Genomic DNA, 20,728 nt, shown 5'->3' with positions numbered 1-20,728 from the left:
GAGAAGAAGAGGCAGGCTTGCATGCAATCCGTGGCGGTAACACCAACACATGGAAGCCACAGGTTACATGGTTGACGGCTGTCAGAAGGTTCACCCAGTGGGCAGTAAAAGTTATGTAACTTCCCAGTGGTCATATGTATCTTGGCACCGACACTGTGTGCCAGAGATATATTCACTTGCCGCTGAACGTGGCAATATATATCTGGGATGCCCTTCTGGGAGAAATATTTCCTTCCGGGTAACTTCCATTGCGGTGTGCCAATGGCCACAAATTTTCTAAAGGCCTCCGAGTCCACCCGTTTATATGGCAGTAGTTGGTGGGCTAGCAGTTCTGACAAGCCAGCGGTCAGCCATTGAGCAAGAGCGTTATCCGGCGTCATCAACTTTTTACGCTCGAACATTTGGGCAATGGAAGCCAGCCTTCTGCCAGATGAACGCGATGATGGCATGATGGAAGGTGGAGTGGAGGACAAATGGGAGGAGAGAGGCAAAGGAGTAGGAGAAGAGGCAGAACGTGGAGCGCCGGGAGTGTGGCTTTGTGGGTTCTGACGATGTTGCTCCCACTGGGCTCGGTGATGGGAGGCCAGGTGCCTTCTTAAGGCGGTCGTCCCTAGGTGAGTGTTGGGCTTACCGCGACTTATGCGTTGACAGCAAAGGCTGCAGATGGCAACACTATTGTCAGCAGCTAACACGTTAAAAAAAGCTCACACTGCGGAGCCATGTGTCAGCGTCCTGGAAGCGCCAGAAGTGGCCATGCATGGTGGATGGCTAGCTCTAGATACATTTGCAGTCTGCTTTTTGCCTCCTGTGCCCTGCGAGCTGTGCCTGCTTCTCCTCCTTCTCCTCCCTCTCTGTTGCTCCGTCTATCCCTCTGAACTCCTCTCTTCTTCCTCTCTTGTGGGCACCCACGTGACGTCCATCGACACGTCATCATCCTCACCTTCACCACCACGGACATTTGAGATCTCGGAGTAGGCAGCAACAGTGGGGACCTCTCTCCTTGGGATGAACTGGGTACTGTCGTCAGACTGCTGGGTGGCGGCCGTTGCTACCTCCTCTTCCTCATCCGATGTCAAGATTGGCTGTGCATTGGTAATGTCTGGGAATGGATGGGAAAAAAATTCCTCTGACTCGTGTGGAGGGGCTATGGTGGTGGTGGTGGATTTAGGGGTGCACACAGCTAAGAGTGAGGAGGGTGCAGATACAGAGGATAAGGAGGGTGCAGAAGCGGAAGGGTGAGTGAGCCACTCAACCAACTCTGGTGCATCCTTTTAAGTAATCGCATGCGCCTTCTCCAACTTCCCACTTAGGCTCCGGCCTGGTGCACCTGCCCAACCCCTACCACCCCTGTGGAATGGCCTGCCGCAGTCTTTTGTGGAAGCAGGTATAACACACCCCTCAATCATTTTTTTGGGGGGGGCAACTGGTATATCACACCCGTTGCAATTAGTTGTTCCGATACCGTTTGAACCTCTATATAATTGCGGTATTGCAGCAAATGCACTGTATAGAATGTATATTATAGGTATATCACACCCCTGCCTCAATCAGTTTTTTGGGGTGGGCAACTGGTATAGGGTGGGGGTGTGTCCATGTGCTGAAACGTCTCAATTGGCTGTCCTGTCCCACCTGATGGAGGTGTCATGGGTCAAAGTTCGGCGCAATGCAAAAGAATATGGCACGCAACCATCACCATCTGTTCGCATGTTCGGCGGATCGCGAACACTCAAAGTTCGCCGCGAACTGACTGCCGGGCAAACTGCAGGGCCATCACTAATTATAATCTCCATCGGTTGTTCGTTAACATTCAGTCCCCCCCGGGGGGTCTCTCGTAGTGTTGAGTGCGAATATTTGAAAAGCAAATTTTTATTGCGAATATCGGCACTTCGAACCTAGTCTAACTGTCATATTCTTAATTTATCCTGTTTCCTGGACATCCACCACTGCATACTGTGTCATGATTATATAAATGAAAGATTAAGCATCTAAACTTTCATTTAAAATTTTCCTTGTATCCTACACCGATTAAAATCATTGCTTTCATCCTGTATGATATGAATGATCCCAATGTCTTATTACAGCTGACACAAGTCTACATGGAGGACAACCTCTGGTGATAGCACTCAGCTGGGACACACTAGGTAGCAGACATTAAAGAAATGTATCAAGGACACTGATGTATCATGAGTTTCTATTGTAAGGGCCTTTGATGTCCACCAGTGTAAAAAAGTGCAGCTTGACAGCAGAAAAGCCTTCACTATAGCTGATTTCCCAGAATATCTTGTACCCTTTAAAATTCAAGAAGAAAAAAGCTTCAGATCTGGTGATGGCAACATTTCAGTTATGTGTATGAGAACACTTCAAACTGAAAAGTAGCTGCTATAAAAGAATTCCTTCTCTGCTCAAATGAACGCGTTGTCCAACTACGTGTAAAGAAAGATTTACATTTCAGGGATGGGATGAAAGTACGTTTATCATTCATAATAGTTCTCTCAGTCTCTCCAATGATCTGTGGCTATATGAATATTTAGAAGAAGTGTAAGGAAGGACAGAGAAGTGCAATTTGATCTCAGTTTAATATGATCTGCACTCAATATCTAAAAGGTGGCCACTGTCGATGTGATAGTCTATAAGGAACCAAAGGTCCTAGTCAGGAACCAAACCAATCTAAGCTAAGATGGTTTTCCAGGTGGTGATAGCTATAAAAATAAACATGGCCTACTGGCACCAGGGATGTCATCATTATTCCTTTGGACATTTGACACTAGAGTTAAAGTGTGCCTCCAGTTATACAGAAAAAATATTATTGTAGGACTGTGCACAATAATCAACTTGTAAAGACGATTTGGCTTCTAAATTGTAGAATGTACCAGGCATATACTTATTTTTTCTTTTCTCCTCAGCCACAAAATACAATTATATTTTTATTGGTTACCTTAGGGAGAATACTTTATGTAAAAAAATTCTCATTATCATTACTGCAAGAGTTATGCTACATTAAATGCAATTGCATTTAAGTCATCCAATTTATATTACAATGATCTCTATACTGTGGGGTCCTTACATGGCTGTAGGTGGATGTACATTTCATGGTGCATTTGGTGTACAGTTTTAAAGGGGTTCTCCGGTAATTAAGAAAATGAAAATACTTAGATATTACCTTATTATAAATACACTGCTCAAAAAAATAAAGGGAGACTTAAACAACACAATGTAACTCCAAGTCAATCACACTTCTGTGAAATCAAACTGTCCACTTAGGAAGCAACACTGAGTGACAATCAATTTCACATGCTGTTGTGCAAATGGGATAGACAACAGGTGAAAATTATAGGCAATTAGCAAGACACCCCCAATAAAGGAGTGGTTCTGCAGGTGGTGACCACAGACCACTTCTCAGTTCCTATGCTTCCTGGCTGATATTTTGGTCACTTTTGAATGCTGGCGGTGCTTTCACTCTAGTGGTAGCATGAGACGGAGTCTACAACCCACACAAGTGGCTCAGGTAGTGCAGCTTATCCAGGATGGCACATCAATGCGAGCTGTGGCAAGAAGGTTTGCTGTGTCTGTCAGCGTAGTGTCCAGAGCATGGAGGCGCTACCAGGAGACAAGCCAGTGGAGGGCAACAACCCAGCAGCAGGACCGCTACCTCTGCCTTTGTGCAAGGAGGAACAGGAGGAGCACTGCCAGAGCCCTGCAAAATGACCTCCAGCAGGCCACAAATGTGCATGTGTCTGCTCAAACGGTCAGAAACAGACTCCATGAGGGTGGTATGAGGGCCCGACGTCCACAGGTGGGGGTTGTGCTTACAGCCCAACACCGTGCAGGACGTTTGGCATTTGCCAGAGAACATCAAGATTGGCAAATTCGCCACTGGCGCCCTGTGCTCTTCACAGATGAAAGCAGGTTCACACTGAGCACATGTGACAGACGTGACAGAGTCTGGAGACGCCGTGGAGAACGTTCTGCTGCCTGCAACATCCTCCAGCATGACCGGTTTGGCATTGGGTCAGTAATGGTGTGGGGTGGCATTTCTTTGGAGGGTCGCACAGCCCTCCATGTGCTCGCCAGAGGTAGCCTGACTGCCATTAGGTACCGAGATGAGATCCTCAGACCCCTTGTGAGACCATATGCTGGTGCGGTTGGCCCTGGGTTCCTCCTAATGCAAGACAATGCTAGACCTCATGTGGCTGGAGTGTGTCAGCAGTTACTGCAAGACAAAGGCATTGATGCTATGGACTGGCCCACCCGTTCCCCAGACCTGAATCCAATTGAGCACATCTGGGACATCATGTCTCGCTCTATCCACCAACGTCTCTATCAACGTCTCTATCCACCAACGTCACGTTGCACCACAGACTGTCCAGGAGTTGGCAGATGCTTTAGTCCAGGTCTGGGAGGAGATCCCTCAGGAGACCGTCCGCCACCTCATCAGGAGCATGCACAGGCGTTGTAGGGAGGTCATACAGACACGTGGAGGCCACACACACTACTGAGCCTCATTTTGACTTGTTTTAAGGACATTACATCAAAGTTGGATCAGCCTGTAGTGTGTTTTTCCACTTTAATTTTGAGTGTGACTCCAAATCCAGACCTCCATGGGTTGAAAAATTTGATTTCCATTTTTTTATTTTTGTGTGATTTTGTTGTCAGCACATTCAACTATGTAAAGAACAAAGTATATCAGAAGAATATTTAATTAACTCAGATCTAGGATGTGTTATTTTTGTGTTCCCTTTATTTTTTTGAGCAGTGTATATTCTCAAATACATTTTATTAGTTATTATGGCTTGTTTTGTCTGGGGAGCAATGATAAGGAGAAATAAAACCTGTTCTAATCACACAGCAGGACAAATTACTTCACAACACTAAGCTAAAGAACTGCCTCATCCTCCTCTCTGCTCTGCCTGTCAGGGATTATGATCCTGCATACAGCTGATAAGATCTTTAGCTAAATCTCTGTAGGAATGGAGTTCATGAGGAGACATGAAATACAGAGAGGAGGTGGTGATGTGGCTGATGAGCAGCAGCACTTGTATTCGGTCTCCATTACCAGAGCCCCACATCACCACAGTCTGTCCTGTCCATCCTCTCTGTACTTTATGTCTCCTCATGAACTCCATTCCCACAGAGATTCAGCTGAAGATCATATTAAACTGTATTCAGGATCATAATACCTGCCAAGTAGGAGAGGAGGATGAGGCAGCTCTTTACCTCAGTGTTGTGATGTAACTTGTGTTGATTAGGACAGGTTTTGTGTGTACTAATAGGACGGTGGCCATTTTATTTTTCATAATGATTGCTCCCTAGAAAAAATGAGCCATTATAACTAATGAAAGGTATTTGAGAATATATTTATAATAAATGATATAATAAATAATATTTAAATTTTTTCATTTTCTTAATTCCCGGAGAACCACTTTAAGAAACACTGACCTAAAAAAAAAATATATTTTTGACAATTGCCTAACAAACTATCAAACATCTTTCTATATCTCCCGGGTCAAACTGTATAGCATGGTCAAACTGACCCTCCTTTCCAAACAGATTAGCAAAGGCTATGTAGTGCTAGACCAAAGGCAATGGACAATAGTGGCATCAAGAATCAACACATCTCCAGAAACTGCTCAGTACTTGGTGTCCTGTATGCCGGGAGGGCCTGTGAATATGTGTCATGAGGGTGTCACGACCTATCGCTGACACTGTTGTGCATTGGGTCAGAAGGTCGCAGTGGGTGGCTATTCGCTCGGTTTCAAGAGATCGTTCCATGACTTAGTGGTGGGAAAAGGATCGCAAACCTAAGCAGGAAAACCTGGTCCAGGTTTTCCTGCTTGGGTGTGCGATCCTTTTTGTCCAATTTAGGAATCTGTAGCTTTTCCTTTCAGCTGTTCTCTGTCAGCCACTCACAGCTACTATATATTCTCCCTTTCTGCTTCCCTTGTTGCCAGATATAGACCTTCTTTCCAGATCTTCTATTCTGACCTCTGGTGGAGTTGGAGTTGCTGTGGAGCTGTTCGAACTGGTGCTGACAGATCTCCGATTCTCTTCTCTTTGTCTTCCTTCTGGGATTGTTTGTGGTGTTTGTCCTTTCCCTGTTGTTACCCTAGGTGTCAGTGGTGAGGACTAGTGCTCCCATCGCCCTACTCACTACCTAGGGCTTTTTTCAGGGTAAGCCAGGGACAAGGCACGTGATCGGTGTATGGGTTAGCAGCCCGTTTAGGGACGTCAGGGCAGCCAGGTGCCAGTGCTAGGTTAGTTAGGGGTCACCACTTTTTCCTCTCCTTAGTGAAAGGGTACTACCCTTCCCTCCTCTCTGCACCGCACATCTGTTACCTGCTATATCAGACGTGATAATATGAGTGAAACAGGTAAAGGTGGGACTTTACAGAACATTATATTATAGGAGGAATAACAGTAGTGAAAACTGCTGCTATTTTTATGTGTTGGTTTTTCCATAATATTACTGCAGATGCTGTCACAGAATATATCAAAAACCTCTGTGCACAAATTCATACAAACAATATTTAACTTAAATAGGTTTTCTAGGATTTACTATGGTTTCTAACAGTTATGTAATCCACACAGCAGGCAAAATACCGGCACTACCTTTTGTGTTCCGCTTAACTGCAACTGCAAAAGGGCTCAGCAGGACTTCATCTGGTTCATCAGGAACAAGATGTTCACGATGCAATCTTCAATAAGATGAAAGGGCAGCATTCACCATCCTTAAAATATTCTCTTTATTAGTACACTAATACAGTTGCAAGGAAAAGTATGTGAACCCTTTGGAATGATATGGATTTCTGTACAAATTGGTCATTGTGATCTGATCTTCACAACAATAGACAATCACAGTCTGCTTAAACTAATAACACACAAAGAATTAAATGTTACCATGTTTTTATTGAACACACCATGTAAACATTCACAGTGCAGGTGGAAAAAGTATGTGAACCCCTAGACTAATGACATCTCCAAGAGCTAATTGGAGTGAGGTGTCAGCCAACTGGAGTCCAATCAATGAGATGAGATTTGAGGTGTTGGTTACAGCTGCCATGCCCTATAAAAAACACATACCAGTTCTGGGTTTGCTTTTCGCAAGAAGCATTGCCTGATGTGAATGATGACTCGCACAAAAGAGCTCTCAGAAGACCTACGATTAAGAATTGTTGACTTGCATAAAGCTGGAAAGGGTTATAATAGTATCTCCAAAAGCCTTGCTGTTCATCAGTCCACGGTAAGACAAATTGTCTATCAATTGAGAAAGTTCAGCACTGCTGCTACTCTCCCTAGGGGTGGCCGTCCTGTAAAGATGACTGCAAGAGCACAGCGCAGACAGCTCAATGAGGTGAAAAAGAATCCTAGTGTGTCAGCTAAAGACTTACAAAAGTCTCTGGCATATGCTAACATCCCTGTTAGCGAATCTACGATACGTAAAACACTAAACAAGAATGGATTTCATGGGAGGATACCACAGAGGAAGCCACTGCTGTCCAAAAAAAACATTGCTGCACGTTTACAGTTTGCACAAGAGCACCTGGATGTTCCACAGCAGTACTGGCAAAATATTTTGTGGAAAGATGAAACCAAAGTTGAGTTGTTTGGATGAAACACACAACACTATGTGTGGAGAAAAAGAGGCACGGCACACCAACATCAAAAACTCATCCCAACTGTAAAGTATGGTGGTGGGGGCATCATGGTTTGGGGCTGCTTTGCTGCATCAGGGCCTGGACGGATTGCTATCATCGAAGGAAAAATGAATTCCCAAGTTTATTAAGACATTTTGCAGGAGAACTTAAGGCCATCTGTCCACCAGCTGAATCTCAACAAAAGATGGGTGTTGCAACAGGAAGTCAATCAACAACAGAATGGCTTAAACAGAAGAAAATATGCCTTCTGGAGTGGCCCAGTCAGAGTCCTGACCTCAACCCGATTGAGATGCTGTGGCATGACCTCAAAAAAGTGATTCACACCAGACATCCGAAGAATATTGCTGAACTGAAACAGTTCTGTAAAGAGGAATGGTCAAGAATTACTCCTGACCGTTGTGCATGTCTGATCTACAACTACAGGAAACGTTTGGTTGAAGTTATTGCTGCCAAAGGAGGTTCAACCAGTTATTAAATCCAAGGGTTCACATACTTTTTCCACCTGCACTGTGAATGCTTACATGGTGTGTTCAATAAAAACATGGTAACATTTAATTCTTTGTGTGTTATTAGTTTAAGCAGACTGATTGTCTATTGTTGTCACTTAGATGAAGATCATATCACATTTTATGACCAATTTGTGCAGAAATCCATATCATTCCAAAGGGTTCACATACTTTTTCTTGCAACTGTATGTCATAAAATGCACTGGAAAAGGATGCTGTATTCGGGAAAGAGGCGGCGACCGTTTCATGCTGACTGCGCTTCCACAGGCCTCTAGGTAGCCTGTGGAAGTGCAGGCTTGCTCAAGGCCTGTATAAGCACAATAAGCACAAAACGGCCGTTGTCTCGTGCCTGCATTCACCATTCTTGAGCCACTCTGTTTTATGGAGTATTAATGCACTAATAAAAATAATATTTTAGGGATGGTGAGTGCCACATATGATCTCATTGAAGATGCTCATGTAATAGTTTTCTTCATGTACATCTTCCCCATCCTTTTTTTTTTTTCGATTTGGACTCTCCTGACCCATTTTCACCATGTAAACACATCACTCTGGTTCATCTACATCCTGTAAGTAGCACTTCCTGTTGTATGTAACCAAACTCATGATGCACTTTCGCTTTCTCTGGCACACCTCCTGCACTATCCCTGACAAGGCCCAGCTAATTTGTAGCCCCTCCCACCCAGCTATTTACATAGACACTCCCCTATCACTGACACGCTCATGGACAAAAACATCACAAGAAATAAGAAAGAGCTGCATGGACAAGGTCATTTCACCACAGCTCAGAACAGAAGACGGGAGCAATAAAGGTAAAAGAAATTCATTTAAAAAATAAAGCTACCTTTATAAATGATTATGTTAAAGGGTGTTAATGTGGAAAAGTCCTTTAAGGCCTCTTTCACACAACCGTTTTTTTTTCCGTTTATGGGCTGTTTTTTGTGTTCCGTATACGGAGCCATTCATTTCAATGGTTCTGCAAAAAAACGGAATGTACTCCGTATGCATTCCATTTCCGTTTTTCTGTTCCGTTGAAAGATAGAACATGTCCTATTATTACCCGCAAATCACGTTCCATGGCTCCATTTAAGTCAATGGGTCCGCAAAAAAACGGAACACATACGGAAATGCATCCGTTTGTCTTCCGTATCCGTTCCGTTTTTGCGGAACCATCTATTGAAAATTTTATGCCCAGCCCAATTTTTTCTATGTAATTACTGTATATTGCATATGCCATACGGAAAAACGGAATGGAAAAACGGAACGGAAACGGAAACAAAAAATGGGACAACGGATCCGTGAAACACGGACCGCAAAACACTGTAAAAGCCATACGGTTGTGTGAAAGAGGCCGAATGGGATATATAATTTAGGACACGTTAAATAAAAGCGCTATGTATTTAAAACCAACTGTCAAACTTACATCTTCCGACTCAAACACGTGACAGATCATCTTGTACTGCTTCTTTCCTTCCTGAGCACCTGGAGTAGTTTCTATACAATCTTGAGAAGCAGATCTAGGCATCCGACGTCTTGCCATCAAGACAACAATATTCCCAATGTCAGCAATGTATGAGATTGTCCTTAGGGCATGGTCCATCATCGTTTCCTGTTTATAATTAGAAAAAGAGGCCTTAGAAATGTAATTATACAAGCATGCAGTGACTCAAACCAACAACATATACAGCGGTCAGGGGCGTAGCTAAAAGCTCATGGGCCCTGGTGCAAGAGTTCAGCTTGGGCCCCCATCCCTCAGTGCTTGTTGGCAAGGGGCAGGGGAGCACATAGCCTTCCTGCTGCCTGAGGCAAACATTGAAAGGGCACCCCCTCATGCCAAATTCTTAACCTAACCCCTTCCCTCCAGCCAGAGGTGTAAATTGACCACTATGCACTTTCTATAATGCCAGTGTCTTATGTGGCACAAGGGTCTTTGGGCTTTCTCAGGCTCCTGGGCCCGGTAGCGACTGCTACCTCTGCACCCCCTATAGCTACGCCCCTGACAGCAGTCTATTAATGTCACGGACATACCGAGACATACGGACGTTTCCATGACAAGTCGCAGGAGATCTGTGAGACAGGCAACATGTGGTTTGATCTGACATGTTTTCCTTTTGGACAAATCACATCTGTGTTGTCTCTCCTTGCCACACCTTCTTTCCCCAGGTGTGGCTATTGTGGTAATTTTACCTTCTCTATTTATTGTTGTTTCTACCACTATGGTATGCAGTTTATAGCTTCTGTTGGACTTGTAGTTAGTTTGTAGTGCTTGGTTCTCAGCTGAGTTCTTGGTGCTACCAAAGCTTTATTGAAGATAAGTGTTTCCTTTCCATTTTGTATTTTGTTTATATATATGAGTGTGTGTTGCCTTTCCCTGTTGTTTGAGATTTGGCCTGAGGGAGACTCCTGTTCGTCCTTCCCTTTGGAGGAACAGGTAGACTCAGTCCTGACATTAGTTCCAGGTAGTGTTGATCACGAATATTCTAATTGCGAATTTTTATCCCGAATATTGACATTTCGAGAATTCGCGAATATCTAGAATATAGTGCTATATATTCATATTCGCGAATATTCTAGATTTTTTTTCATCTGAACCCATGATCCCTCACTGCTTCTTGCTTGTGGGCCAATGAGAAGGCTTCAATATCTTTGACTTTAGGAGTAGTGTTGATCGCAAATTTTCGTATAGCTAATTTTTATCGTGAATTTTCCGATTGCCGATTTTCACAATCAAGAAAATAATGACTGGAGATCACAAATTCTCGAATTCGCGATTATATGACGAATATTCGCCCAAATATTCAGGAAATATCACAAATTCGAATATTGCCCCTGCCGCTCATCACTGGTTCCAGGGTCCTATAGGGTGAGATATGATTCTAGGTATACGGTGTATGAACTTGCCTATATTTGGGGCCTGTTCAAACTGGTAGTCTGTCTGGACTGGGGTTAGGGTTTTCTCTAGGAGGTGTCCACCTTCCTTCCCTAGTCTCCAGGCCTTTTCCCAGTATCCCCTTTCCCTTCTATGCTCGGTATGGTGTTTTCCTCCCACACATGAGTGTGACAATTAAGTTACAATATTAATTGGCTCCAGGATGACTATAAGTTGAAAATATAGTAATATGAGACCATAAGTCTATGGAAAACTAGTAATTCGATCTGAAGCCCCAAAATGTCAACCCTCAAAAGATGAAAATTAAATAAAATAATAAAATAATAATAATCTGATTAATAATATAGATACAGGTTTACAATATAAAACCAGAAATCACTTTCTATATTGAGGACAGGAACTTCTTCAGGTTCTAGTACAGTACACACATGTATCAGAAAATAAAAGGGAGCTACCTTCGCCTGATGTCCTGAGAGGACCTCCCCTAAAAGGAGCAGCTCATCCTGTCAGAGGTAAAAGCCATTACGTGCAATACACTAGAGGGCGCTACTATAGTCAACCATTGCATGTACTTCAGTAATAATACTCATTTAATGGCTCTTCCAGCCAATCACACGTTAAAAGGTTGACTGTATAATTGTATGCTGAATGTGGTTTTCTATGCTGTAAAATAGAAAACACTCCATACCGCAGCAAAAAAATTAAAAATTCTAAGAGTTGTGCAAGCCAAGGCCCAGATAGGGGGGTACTGCTAAAATACTGCTTACTAAGTGTTGAGAGAATCGAAGTTAAAGAAGTGGGATTTCTGAATTCGGAATTCAGAAAAAATTTGATTTGCTGCAAAGCCAAATTTCCTCGAGCTTTGTGGTAACAAATCTATTTTTCCTGAAATGGCTGGAAAAAAAACATACCTCATCCGTTTGCACGCAAAGAGGCCATCGCGGCCGTCTTGATTACAGAAACTACGCGCTGCCCAGGCGCAGTGATGTCAAAAGTGATGACATCACCACACCCAGCCAGCATGATGATGTGATGACGTCACCACGCAAGATTTCGCACAGTGACTTCAATCAAGATGGCCGTGACACCCTCTATGAGAGAAAATGGATAATGTATTTATTCATTTATTTATTTACCCTGATTAACCCCTGAAAGGGCTAAATTGTAGACTCAACGATGAACACAGCATCTGAGAGGTTCAATGGCGGGGGTGGGGTGGGGGGGAGGCGGGGCGGCGTCATCGCCGTTCCTCATCATACGCGCATGCTACATACGAAGGAATGTCACAAATCGAATTTTTTTGTGAAGCAGCCAAATCAGATTTTTCATAGCTTCGCTCATCTCTACTGTTTACATTGTCCTGACATACATACAGTGGATATAAAAAGTCTACACACCCCTGTTAAAATGTCAGGTGTCACTTTAAGTGCTGATAACTTATCCAGGCCATTCTGAGATAGTTTTTTCGTCCCATAGTGTACTTCATGACACTGGTAAAATGAAGTAAAAAATATTCATTTTTATTTATAAAAAAATACCAAATGTACCCAAAAATTTTTAAAAATTGCAAATTTCCAAGTTTCAATTTCTCTACTTCTATAATACATAGTAATACCTCCAAAATAGTTATTACTTTACATTCCCCATATGTCTACTTCATGTTTGGATCATTTTGGGAATGATATTTTATTTTTTGGGGATGTTACAAGGCTTAGAAGTTTAGAAGCAAATCTTGAAATTTTTCTGAAATTTGGCAGATTTTCCATTTTAATAATTTTTTTCCAGTTACAAAGCAAGGGTTAACAGCCAAACCAAACTCAATATTTATGGCTCTGATTCTGTAGTTTACAGAAACACCCCATATGTGGTCGTAAACTACTGTACGGGCACACGGCAGGGCGCAGAAGGAAAGGAAGGCAGATTTTGATGGACAGTTTTTTTTGACACCATGTCCCATTTGAAGCCCCCATGATGCACCCCTAGAATAGAAACTCCATAAAAGTGACCCCATCTAAGAAGCTACACCCCTCAAGGTATTCAAAACTGATTTTACAAACGTTGTTAACCCTTTGGGTGTTCCACCAGAATTAATGGAATATAGAGATACAATTTCAAAATTTCACTTTTTTGGAAGATTTTCAATTTTAATAATTTTCTTCCAGTTACAAAGCAAGGGTTAACAGCCAAACCAAAGTCAATATTTATGGCCCTGATTCTGTAGTTTACAGAAACACCCCATATGTGATCATAAACTACTGTACGGGCACACGGCAGGGCGCAAAAGGAAAGGAATGCCATACGGTTTTTGGAAGGCAGATTTTGCTGGACTGTTTTTTTGACACCAAGTCCCATTTGAAGCCCCCCTGATGCAACCCTAGAGTAGAAACTCCATAAAAGTGACCCCATTTAAGAAACTACACCCCTCAAGGTATTCAAAACAGATTTTACAAACGTTGTTAACCCTTTAGGTGTTCCACAAGAGTTATTGGCAAATGAAGATGAAATTTCAGAATTTCAATTTTTTGGCAAATTTTCCATTTTAATCCATTTTTCCCAGTAACAAAGCAAGGGTTAACAGCCAAACAAAACTCAATATTTATGGTCCTGATTCTGTAGTTTACAGAAACACCCCATATGTGGTCGTAAACAGCTGTACGGGCACACGGCAGGGCGCAGAAGGAAAGAAATGCCATACGGTTTTTGGAAGGCAGATTTTGCTGGACTGTTTTTTATGACACCATGCCCCCCTGATGCACCCCTAGAGTAGAAACTCCAAAAAAGTGGCCCCATTTTAGAAACTACGGGATAGGGTGGCAGTATTGTTGGAACTAGTTTAGGGTACATATGATTTTTGGTTGCTCTATATTACACTTTTTGTGAGTCAAGATAACAAGAAATAGCTGTTTTGGCACCGTTTTTATTTTTTGTTATTTACAAAATTCATCTGACAGGTTAGATCATGTGATATTTGTATAGACCAGGTTGTCACGGATGCGGCGATACCTAATATGTATACTTTTTTTTATTTATGTAAGTTTTACACAATGATTTCTTTTTTGAAGCAAAAAAAATCATGTTTTAGTGTTTCCATAGTCTGAGAGCCATATTTTTTTCAGTTTTTGGGCGATTACCTTGGGTAGGGTATGATTTTTGTGGGATGAGATGACGGTTTTATTGGCACTATTTTGGGGTGCGTGTGACTTTTTGAACGCTTGCTATTACACTTTTTGTGATGTAAGGTGACAAAAAATGGTTTATTTAGCACAGTTTTTATTTTAAATTTTTTACGGTGTTCATCTAAGGGGTTAGGTCATGTGATATTTTTATAGAGCCGGTCCATGCGGACGCGGCGATACCTAATCTGTATACTTTTTTTTTATTTATGTAAGTTTTACACAATAATATCATTTTTGAAACAAAAAAAAATCATGTTTTAGTGTCTCCATATTCTGAGAGCCATGGTATTTCAGTTTTTGGGCGATTACCTTGGGTAGGGTATGATTTTTGTGGGATGAGATGACGGTTTTATTGGCACTATTTTGGGGTGCGTGTGACTTTTTGATCGCTTGCTATTACACTTTTTGTGATGTAAGGTGACAAAAAATGGTTTATTTAGCACAGTTTTTATTTTTTATTTTTTACGATGTTCATCTGAGGGGTTAGGTCATGTGATATATTTATAGAGCCGGTCGATACGGACGTGGCGATACCTAATATGTATACTTTTTTCCCCTATTTTTCACCAATTTTTTTAAACTTTATTTAGGGAAAATGACGTTTTTGTTTATTTTTACTTGAAACTTTAAATTTTTTGGGGGGAAAACTTTATTTTTTCAACTTTTTTTTGTCCCACTTTGGGAGTTGAACTTTTGGGGGTCTAATCCTTTACAATGCATTCCAATACTTCTGTATTGGAATGCATTGGCTGTATGAGTAATACTGTGTGTATTACTCATACAGCTTCCGGCCTGTGAGATCCACGGGGCTGGATCTCACAGGCTCTTCACCATAAGGCATCGCGCTGCCTTCCATGCCATCGGGTCCCCCCTACAGCCCCATGGGGACCAGATGGCACCACCGCCGCCGCCCCCGGTAAAAGCCGCAAACCGCAGGTATGAATCGACGGGACCCCCCCCGCGCATTTAGCCAAGGTGCCTGCTCAATGATTTGAGGAGCCACCGGGTTCCGATCACCGCCCGCCGGGCGGCGGTGATCGGAACTATACATGACGTACCGGTACGTCATGGGTCCTTAAGGACTCGGGAACCATGCCGTACCGGTACGTCATTGGTCCCTAAGGGGTTAATGTGACCTATAAAATGTAGCACTCAATTGAAAAACAAACTGAAATCTTTTAGGTGGAGGGAAGAAAACAAAAAAACTAAAATAATGTGGTGCATAAGTGTGCACCCCTTATAACTGGGGATGTAGCTGTGTTCAGAATAAAGCAATTACATTTAAAATCATGTTAAATAGGAGTCAGCATACACCTGTCATCATTTAAAGTGCCTCTGATTAACCCCAAATAAAGTTCAGCTGCTCTAGTTGGTCTTTCCTGAAATTTTCTTAGTCGCAACACACAGCAAAAGCCATGGTCCACAGAGAGCTTCCAAAGCATCAGAGGGATCTCATTGTTAAAAGGTATCAGTCAGGAGAAAGGTACAAAAGAATTTCCAAGGCATTAGATATACCATGGAACACAGTGAAGACAGTCATCATTAAGTGGAGAAAATATGGCACAACAGTGACATTACCAAGAACTGGACGTCATTCGAAAAAATTGCTGAAAAGACGAGAAGAAAACTGGTCTGGGAGGCTACCAAGTGGCCTACAGCAACACTAAAGGAGCTGCAGGAATATCTGGCAAGTACTGGCTGTGTGGTACATGTGACAACAATCTCCCGTATTCTTCATATGTCTGGGCTATGGGGTAGAGTGGCAAGACGAAAGCCTTTTCTTACGAAGAAAAACATCCAAGCCAGGCTACATTTTGCAAAAACACATCTGAAGTCTCCCAAAAGCATGTGGGAAAAGGTGTTATGGTCTGATGAAACCAAGGTTGATTTTTTTGGCCATAATTCCAAAAGATATGTTTGATGCAAAAACAACACTGCACATCACCAAAAGAACACCATGCCCACAGTGAAGCATGGTGATGGCAGCATCATGCTTTGGGGCTGTTTTTCTTCAGCTGGAACTGGGGCCTTAGCTAAGCTAGAGGGAATTATAAACAGTTCAAAATACCAGTCACTATTGGCACAAAACCTTCAGGCTTCTGCTAGAAAGCTGAACATGAAGAGGAACTTCTTCTTTCAGCATGACAACGACCCAAAGCATACATCCAAATCAACAAAGGAATGGCTTCACCAGAAGAAGATTAAAGTTTTGGAATGGCCCAGCCAGAGCCCAGACCTGAATCAGATTGAAAATCTGTGGGGTGATCTGAAGAGGGTTGTGCACAGGAGATGCCCTTGCAATCTGACAGATTTGGAGTGTTTTTGCAAAGAAGAGTAGGCAAATCTTGCCAAGTCAAAATGTGCCATGCTGATAGACTCATACCCAAAAAGACTGAGTTCTGTAATAAAATCAAAAGGTGCTTCAACAAAGTATTCAACCATATTATTTTATATTTTTTCTTCCCTTTACCTAAAAGATTTCAGTTTGTTTTTCAATTCAGTTGTACAGTTTATAGGTCACATTAAAGGTGGAAAAAGTTCTGAAATGATTTATCTTTGTCTCTTTTTTTTTGCAACCATATTATTTTATATTTTTTCTTCCCTTTACCTAAAAGATTTCAGTTTGTTTTTCAATTCAGTTGTACAGTTTATAGGTCACATTAAAGGTGGAAAAAGTTCTGAAATGATTTATCTTTGTCTCTTTTTTTTTACAGCACAGAAACCTGACATTATAACAGGGGTGTGTAGACTTTTTATATCCACTGAGCATGAGGACTTTGTAATTAGATCTAGGGGGCCACAATATACGGATGTGAGTACATTTATTTAACAATGTATCTCCATAGAGAAGGTCCTCCATGATGGTTCACACGCACACATCCATACAGGATGCCACTCCAATCTGAGCTTTTGGCCCATATTGGAACCAGGGTATATACAAGTCTACATGAGTTGCAGTGCAGTCATTGGTAATTAAATTAAAAAACATTTTAAATCCTGAAGAACTTATTGAAACTTCAACTGTTCTCTGAATACTGTAGATGTGGCCACAAATACAGTAATGTAAATTACAGACATGCATATTGTCTCCCATTCATTTCAGTGGAGAGGTGAATGTACATGCTGTACTGACTCTTCGCACTTATACACTGTGTGTGAGGATTTCAGCTGTCTGTCTGTCTGTCTGACACATAATAAAACAGTATGTGACAAAAGCCTGTTCCAGGCATTTACCTGCCCATTTTATTTTATCAGTCATCATTATATACTTTCTAATGTAACACTCAGTGCACTCGTCACCAGTATGCTTTCTACAAAGAAGCTTTGATTTACATATTTTCACCAAGGCTCTTTAAAAATGGCTTCTGGTATAATAAGATTAGCAAGACAACTTACATCTCAAAACCAATCTTCCTAGTACAGAAAACTGCTATGTAATCACTGAGATTGCCTACAGGTACTGGCAGTGAAATTCAAGTGGGTTAGCCCTGGTTATTTAAAAAAAAGTATGTACAAGGTCTGACAATAAAGTTTGCAAACTCCCCAACGGGAGCTTGTCGGGGCACCACTATACAGAAACAGAATATGGTTTCATAACCTTATCATATCAGCATTTTACAGCTGTGTTTTTGTAGACCCACAACAATCTCATTCTGATTGACGTCTAATAATGTCTGGTCTTGTTTCTGTATCTCTTGGAAGAATATCGGAGCTTGAACTAGAGGCAGGGATCAGCAACCTTCGGCACACCAGCTGTGAAACTACAACTCCCAGCATACAACCTTGATTGGCTGTCCTCAGAACATGGAGCATGCTGGAAGATGTATTTTCACAACAGCTGGATTGCCAGAGGTTGCTGACCCCTGAACTTGGTAATATGGGACATCATGGAGATGTTATTGCAAGTTTATGGGGATAATGCTATAAAGAAAACAGCAATTTATACAGTGCCTTGAAAAAGTATTCATACCCCTTGAACTTTTCCAAATTTTTTCACTTTACACACAAACTTAAATGTATTTTATTGGGATTTTATGTGATAGAGCAACACAAAGTAACAAGTATGTGTAAAGTGAAAAGAACATGATGCGTGGTTTTCAACATTTTTAATAAATAAAATTCTGGAAAGTGTGGCATCAATTTGTATTCATCCCCCCTGAGTCAATACTTTGTAGGACCACCTTTCGCTGCAATTACAGCTACAAGTATTTGGGGGCCATGTCTCTTCCAGCTTTACTTGTCAAGAGGCTGAAATTGTTTCCCATTCTTCTTTGCAAAATAACTCGAGCTCAGATAGATTCCATGGAGAGCGTCTGTGAACAGCAATTTTTAAGTCTTGCCACAGATTCTCAATAGGATTTAGGTCTGGACTTTGACTGGGTAATTCTAATACATGAAGACACTTTGATCTAACCCATTCCATTCTAGCTCTGGCTGTATGTTTAGAGTGGTTGTCCTGCTGGAAGGTGAATTCCTGACCTAGTCTCAAGTCTTTTGCAGCCTCTACGAGGTTTTCCTCCAGGATTTCCCTGTATTTAGCTCCATCCATCTTCTCATCAACTCAGACCAGCTTCTCTGTCTCTGCTGAAGAAAAGCATCTCCACAGCATGATGCTGCCACCACAATGTTTCACAGTGTGGATGGTGTGTACAGAGTAATGTGCAGTTAGTTTTCCACCACACATAGCATTTTGCATTTAGGCCAAAAAGTTCAACTTTGGTCTCATGGGACCATGTCACCTTCTTTCACATGTTTGCTGTGTTCCCAACATGGCTTGCGGCAAACTGCAAACTGGACTTCTCATAGCTTGCTATGAAAAATGGCTTTCTTCTTGCCACTCTTCTATAAAGGTCAGATTTGTGGAGTACATGACTAATAATGTACCAGGGGTGTTCAATAAGTTATCTGCACCAGCATGTTCTGTCAGTGTTAGAGAGCTGAGATTGTCTATGCAGATTGAGACATGTCTCAACATGCAACACACACAGTAGCAGTACAGTCTGATGAAAGCACTGGAAGTGACAGGATAGCAAGTGTAGTACATTGCTGGTCTACAAAGAAAGTGAGGGATTTGGAGCCTGGTTGCGTGATTAACTACCTTATAAAGTAAGAAAAGAAGCCTAAAGAAATCCATGAAAGGATGATTGCTGTATATAGTGATGGTGCACCTACCTACTGCCAAGTAAGTTTTTGGGCCATTGACTATAATGGGTGTGGGCCGCAGTTCCAGCGGCAGCACGGCAAACATGCAAAAAGGTGGCTGGAATAAAACTACATGTCAAAGTTTTATTCCGGCCGCCTCTCTGCATGTTTGCCATGCTGCCGCCGGAACTTCCGGCCTGCACCCATTATAGTCAATAGGGCTGGAGCGGACCTCCGGCGGCACGCGTGCACTAGGGGCAGTACGGATCCGGAAGACTGTTCACCCGCCGGAACAGCCTGCCAGAGAAGGCTGCCGCTAGTGTGAAACTAGCCTTAATGGTATAGAGAATCACCTGAAGTTGATTTAATTGGCGTAAAGTAAAGGCCATTTAGGAAGATCATCAGGTCAAAATTACTGATGATCTGATTGTGCGCTCCCGTCGTGATCACATGATGACATCATCATGCTCGCTGCAAAGTGCACAATTGAAGACTGACAATTCTCCCTGATCATAAAAGTTCAAATCTAAAGTCAAAACAATTGGGGTTATTTATCAAGCTTGTGTAAATTAGAACTGGCTTAGTTGCCCATAGCAACCAATCAGATTTCACCTTTCATTTTTGACCTTAGGAAAATGTAAGGAAAAAACTGGTTGGTTGCTATGGACAACTTAGCAAGTTCTACTTTACACCAGTTTGATAAATTACCCCAAATGTTGGTAACTTTCTTTGACATTAGAATGTTCACTTTGAATCAGAACCAAGTGGACAAACAGTAGAGCAAGTGTATTATTTGGAAATGCTAAAAAGGTTGTATAAATGGAAATTATCTGAATTTTTTGCTAACAACTCATCATTCTTGCAATGTACTGTATAATATGATGGAAAAAGGAATTCAGCCAGGAAAGGAAGACATATGGACATTCACAATACATTAGTAAGTGAAAAAATAGGGGGTTGAGTCAGCACAACCTGCCTGTAGGTGCAGATCACTATGGCGAAATACATATACAAACGGAAAATGCAAATGTGATCGCACACTACATCCAGCACTCTGCCCTCCATGCTGGATGAGACATTGGTTTATATTTTGGCCAAAGCATAGTAAGCCACTCACCGCGTCAAGGTCGTCTCAATTGAGTGGTCCCTAACTCTTGTTCCTACCTGTTTATGGGCCATGACAGCCACATAAAATCCAGGGAATGCAGGTCAGCATGCAAGCCAAGTACACTTTGCTTGTAACCCCGTCCGGTGCCATTACAGCTTTCATCGGATCCAGGGATGCAAGTACCAACATGCATGCTGAACCCACCATATACTTCTCCTGGAGCCAGATGGCTAATGGTAGGTTCTATATAAGCA

The 20,728-nt window shown here is 42.1% G+C and overlaps 1 protein-coding gene across 2 annotated transcripts in view; it reads right to left on the bottom strand.

The window, feature by feature from the left end:
• The window catches only part of APBA2 (amyloid beta precursor protein binding family A member 2), a 496,602-nt gene that overhangs the window by 108,754 nt on the left and 367,120 nt on the right, over positions 1 to 20,728 (bottom strand). For both annotated transcript variants that reach the window (XM_040413847.1, XM_040413848.1), the window contains one exon: positions 9,582 to 9,767. In XM_040413847.1, the coding sequence (XP_040269781.1) occupies positions 9,582 to 9,767 (186 nt within the window). The remainder of the gene's footprint in view (positions 1 to 9,581; positions 9,768 to 20,728) is intronic.

Source organism: Bufo bufo, chromosome 1, assembly GCF_905171765.1.
Source record: "Bufo bufo chromosome 1, aBufBuf1.1, whole genome shotgun sequence".
Classification (NCBI taxonomy): Eukaryota; Metazoa; Chordata; class Amphibia; order Anura; family Bufonidae; genus Bufo; species Bufo bufo.
The sequence above is the reverse complement of the archived record's forward strand: the minus strand, read 5'-3'. Positions and strand labels throughout refer to the sequence as shown.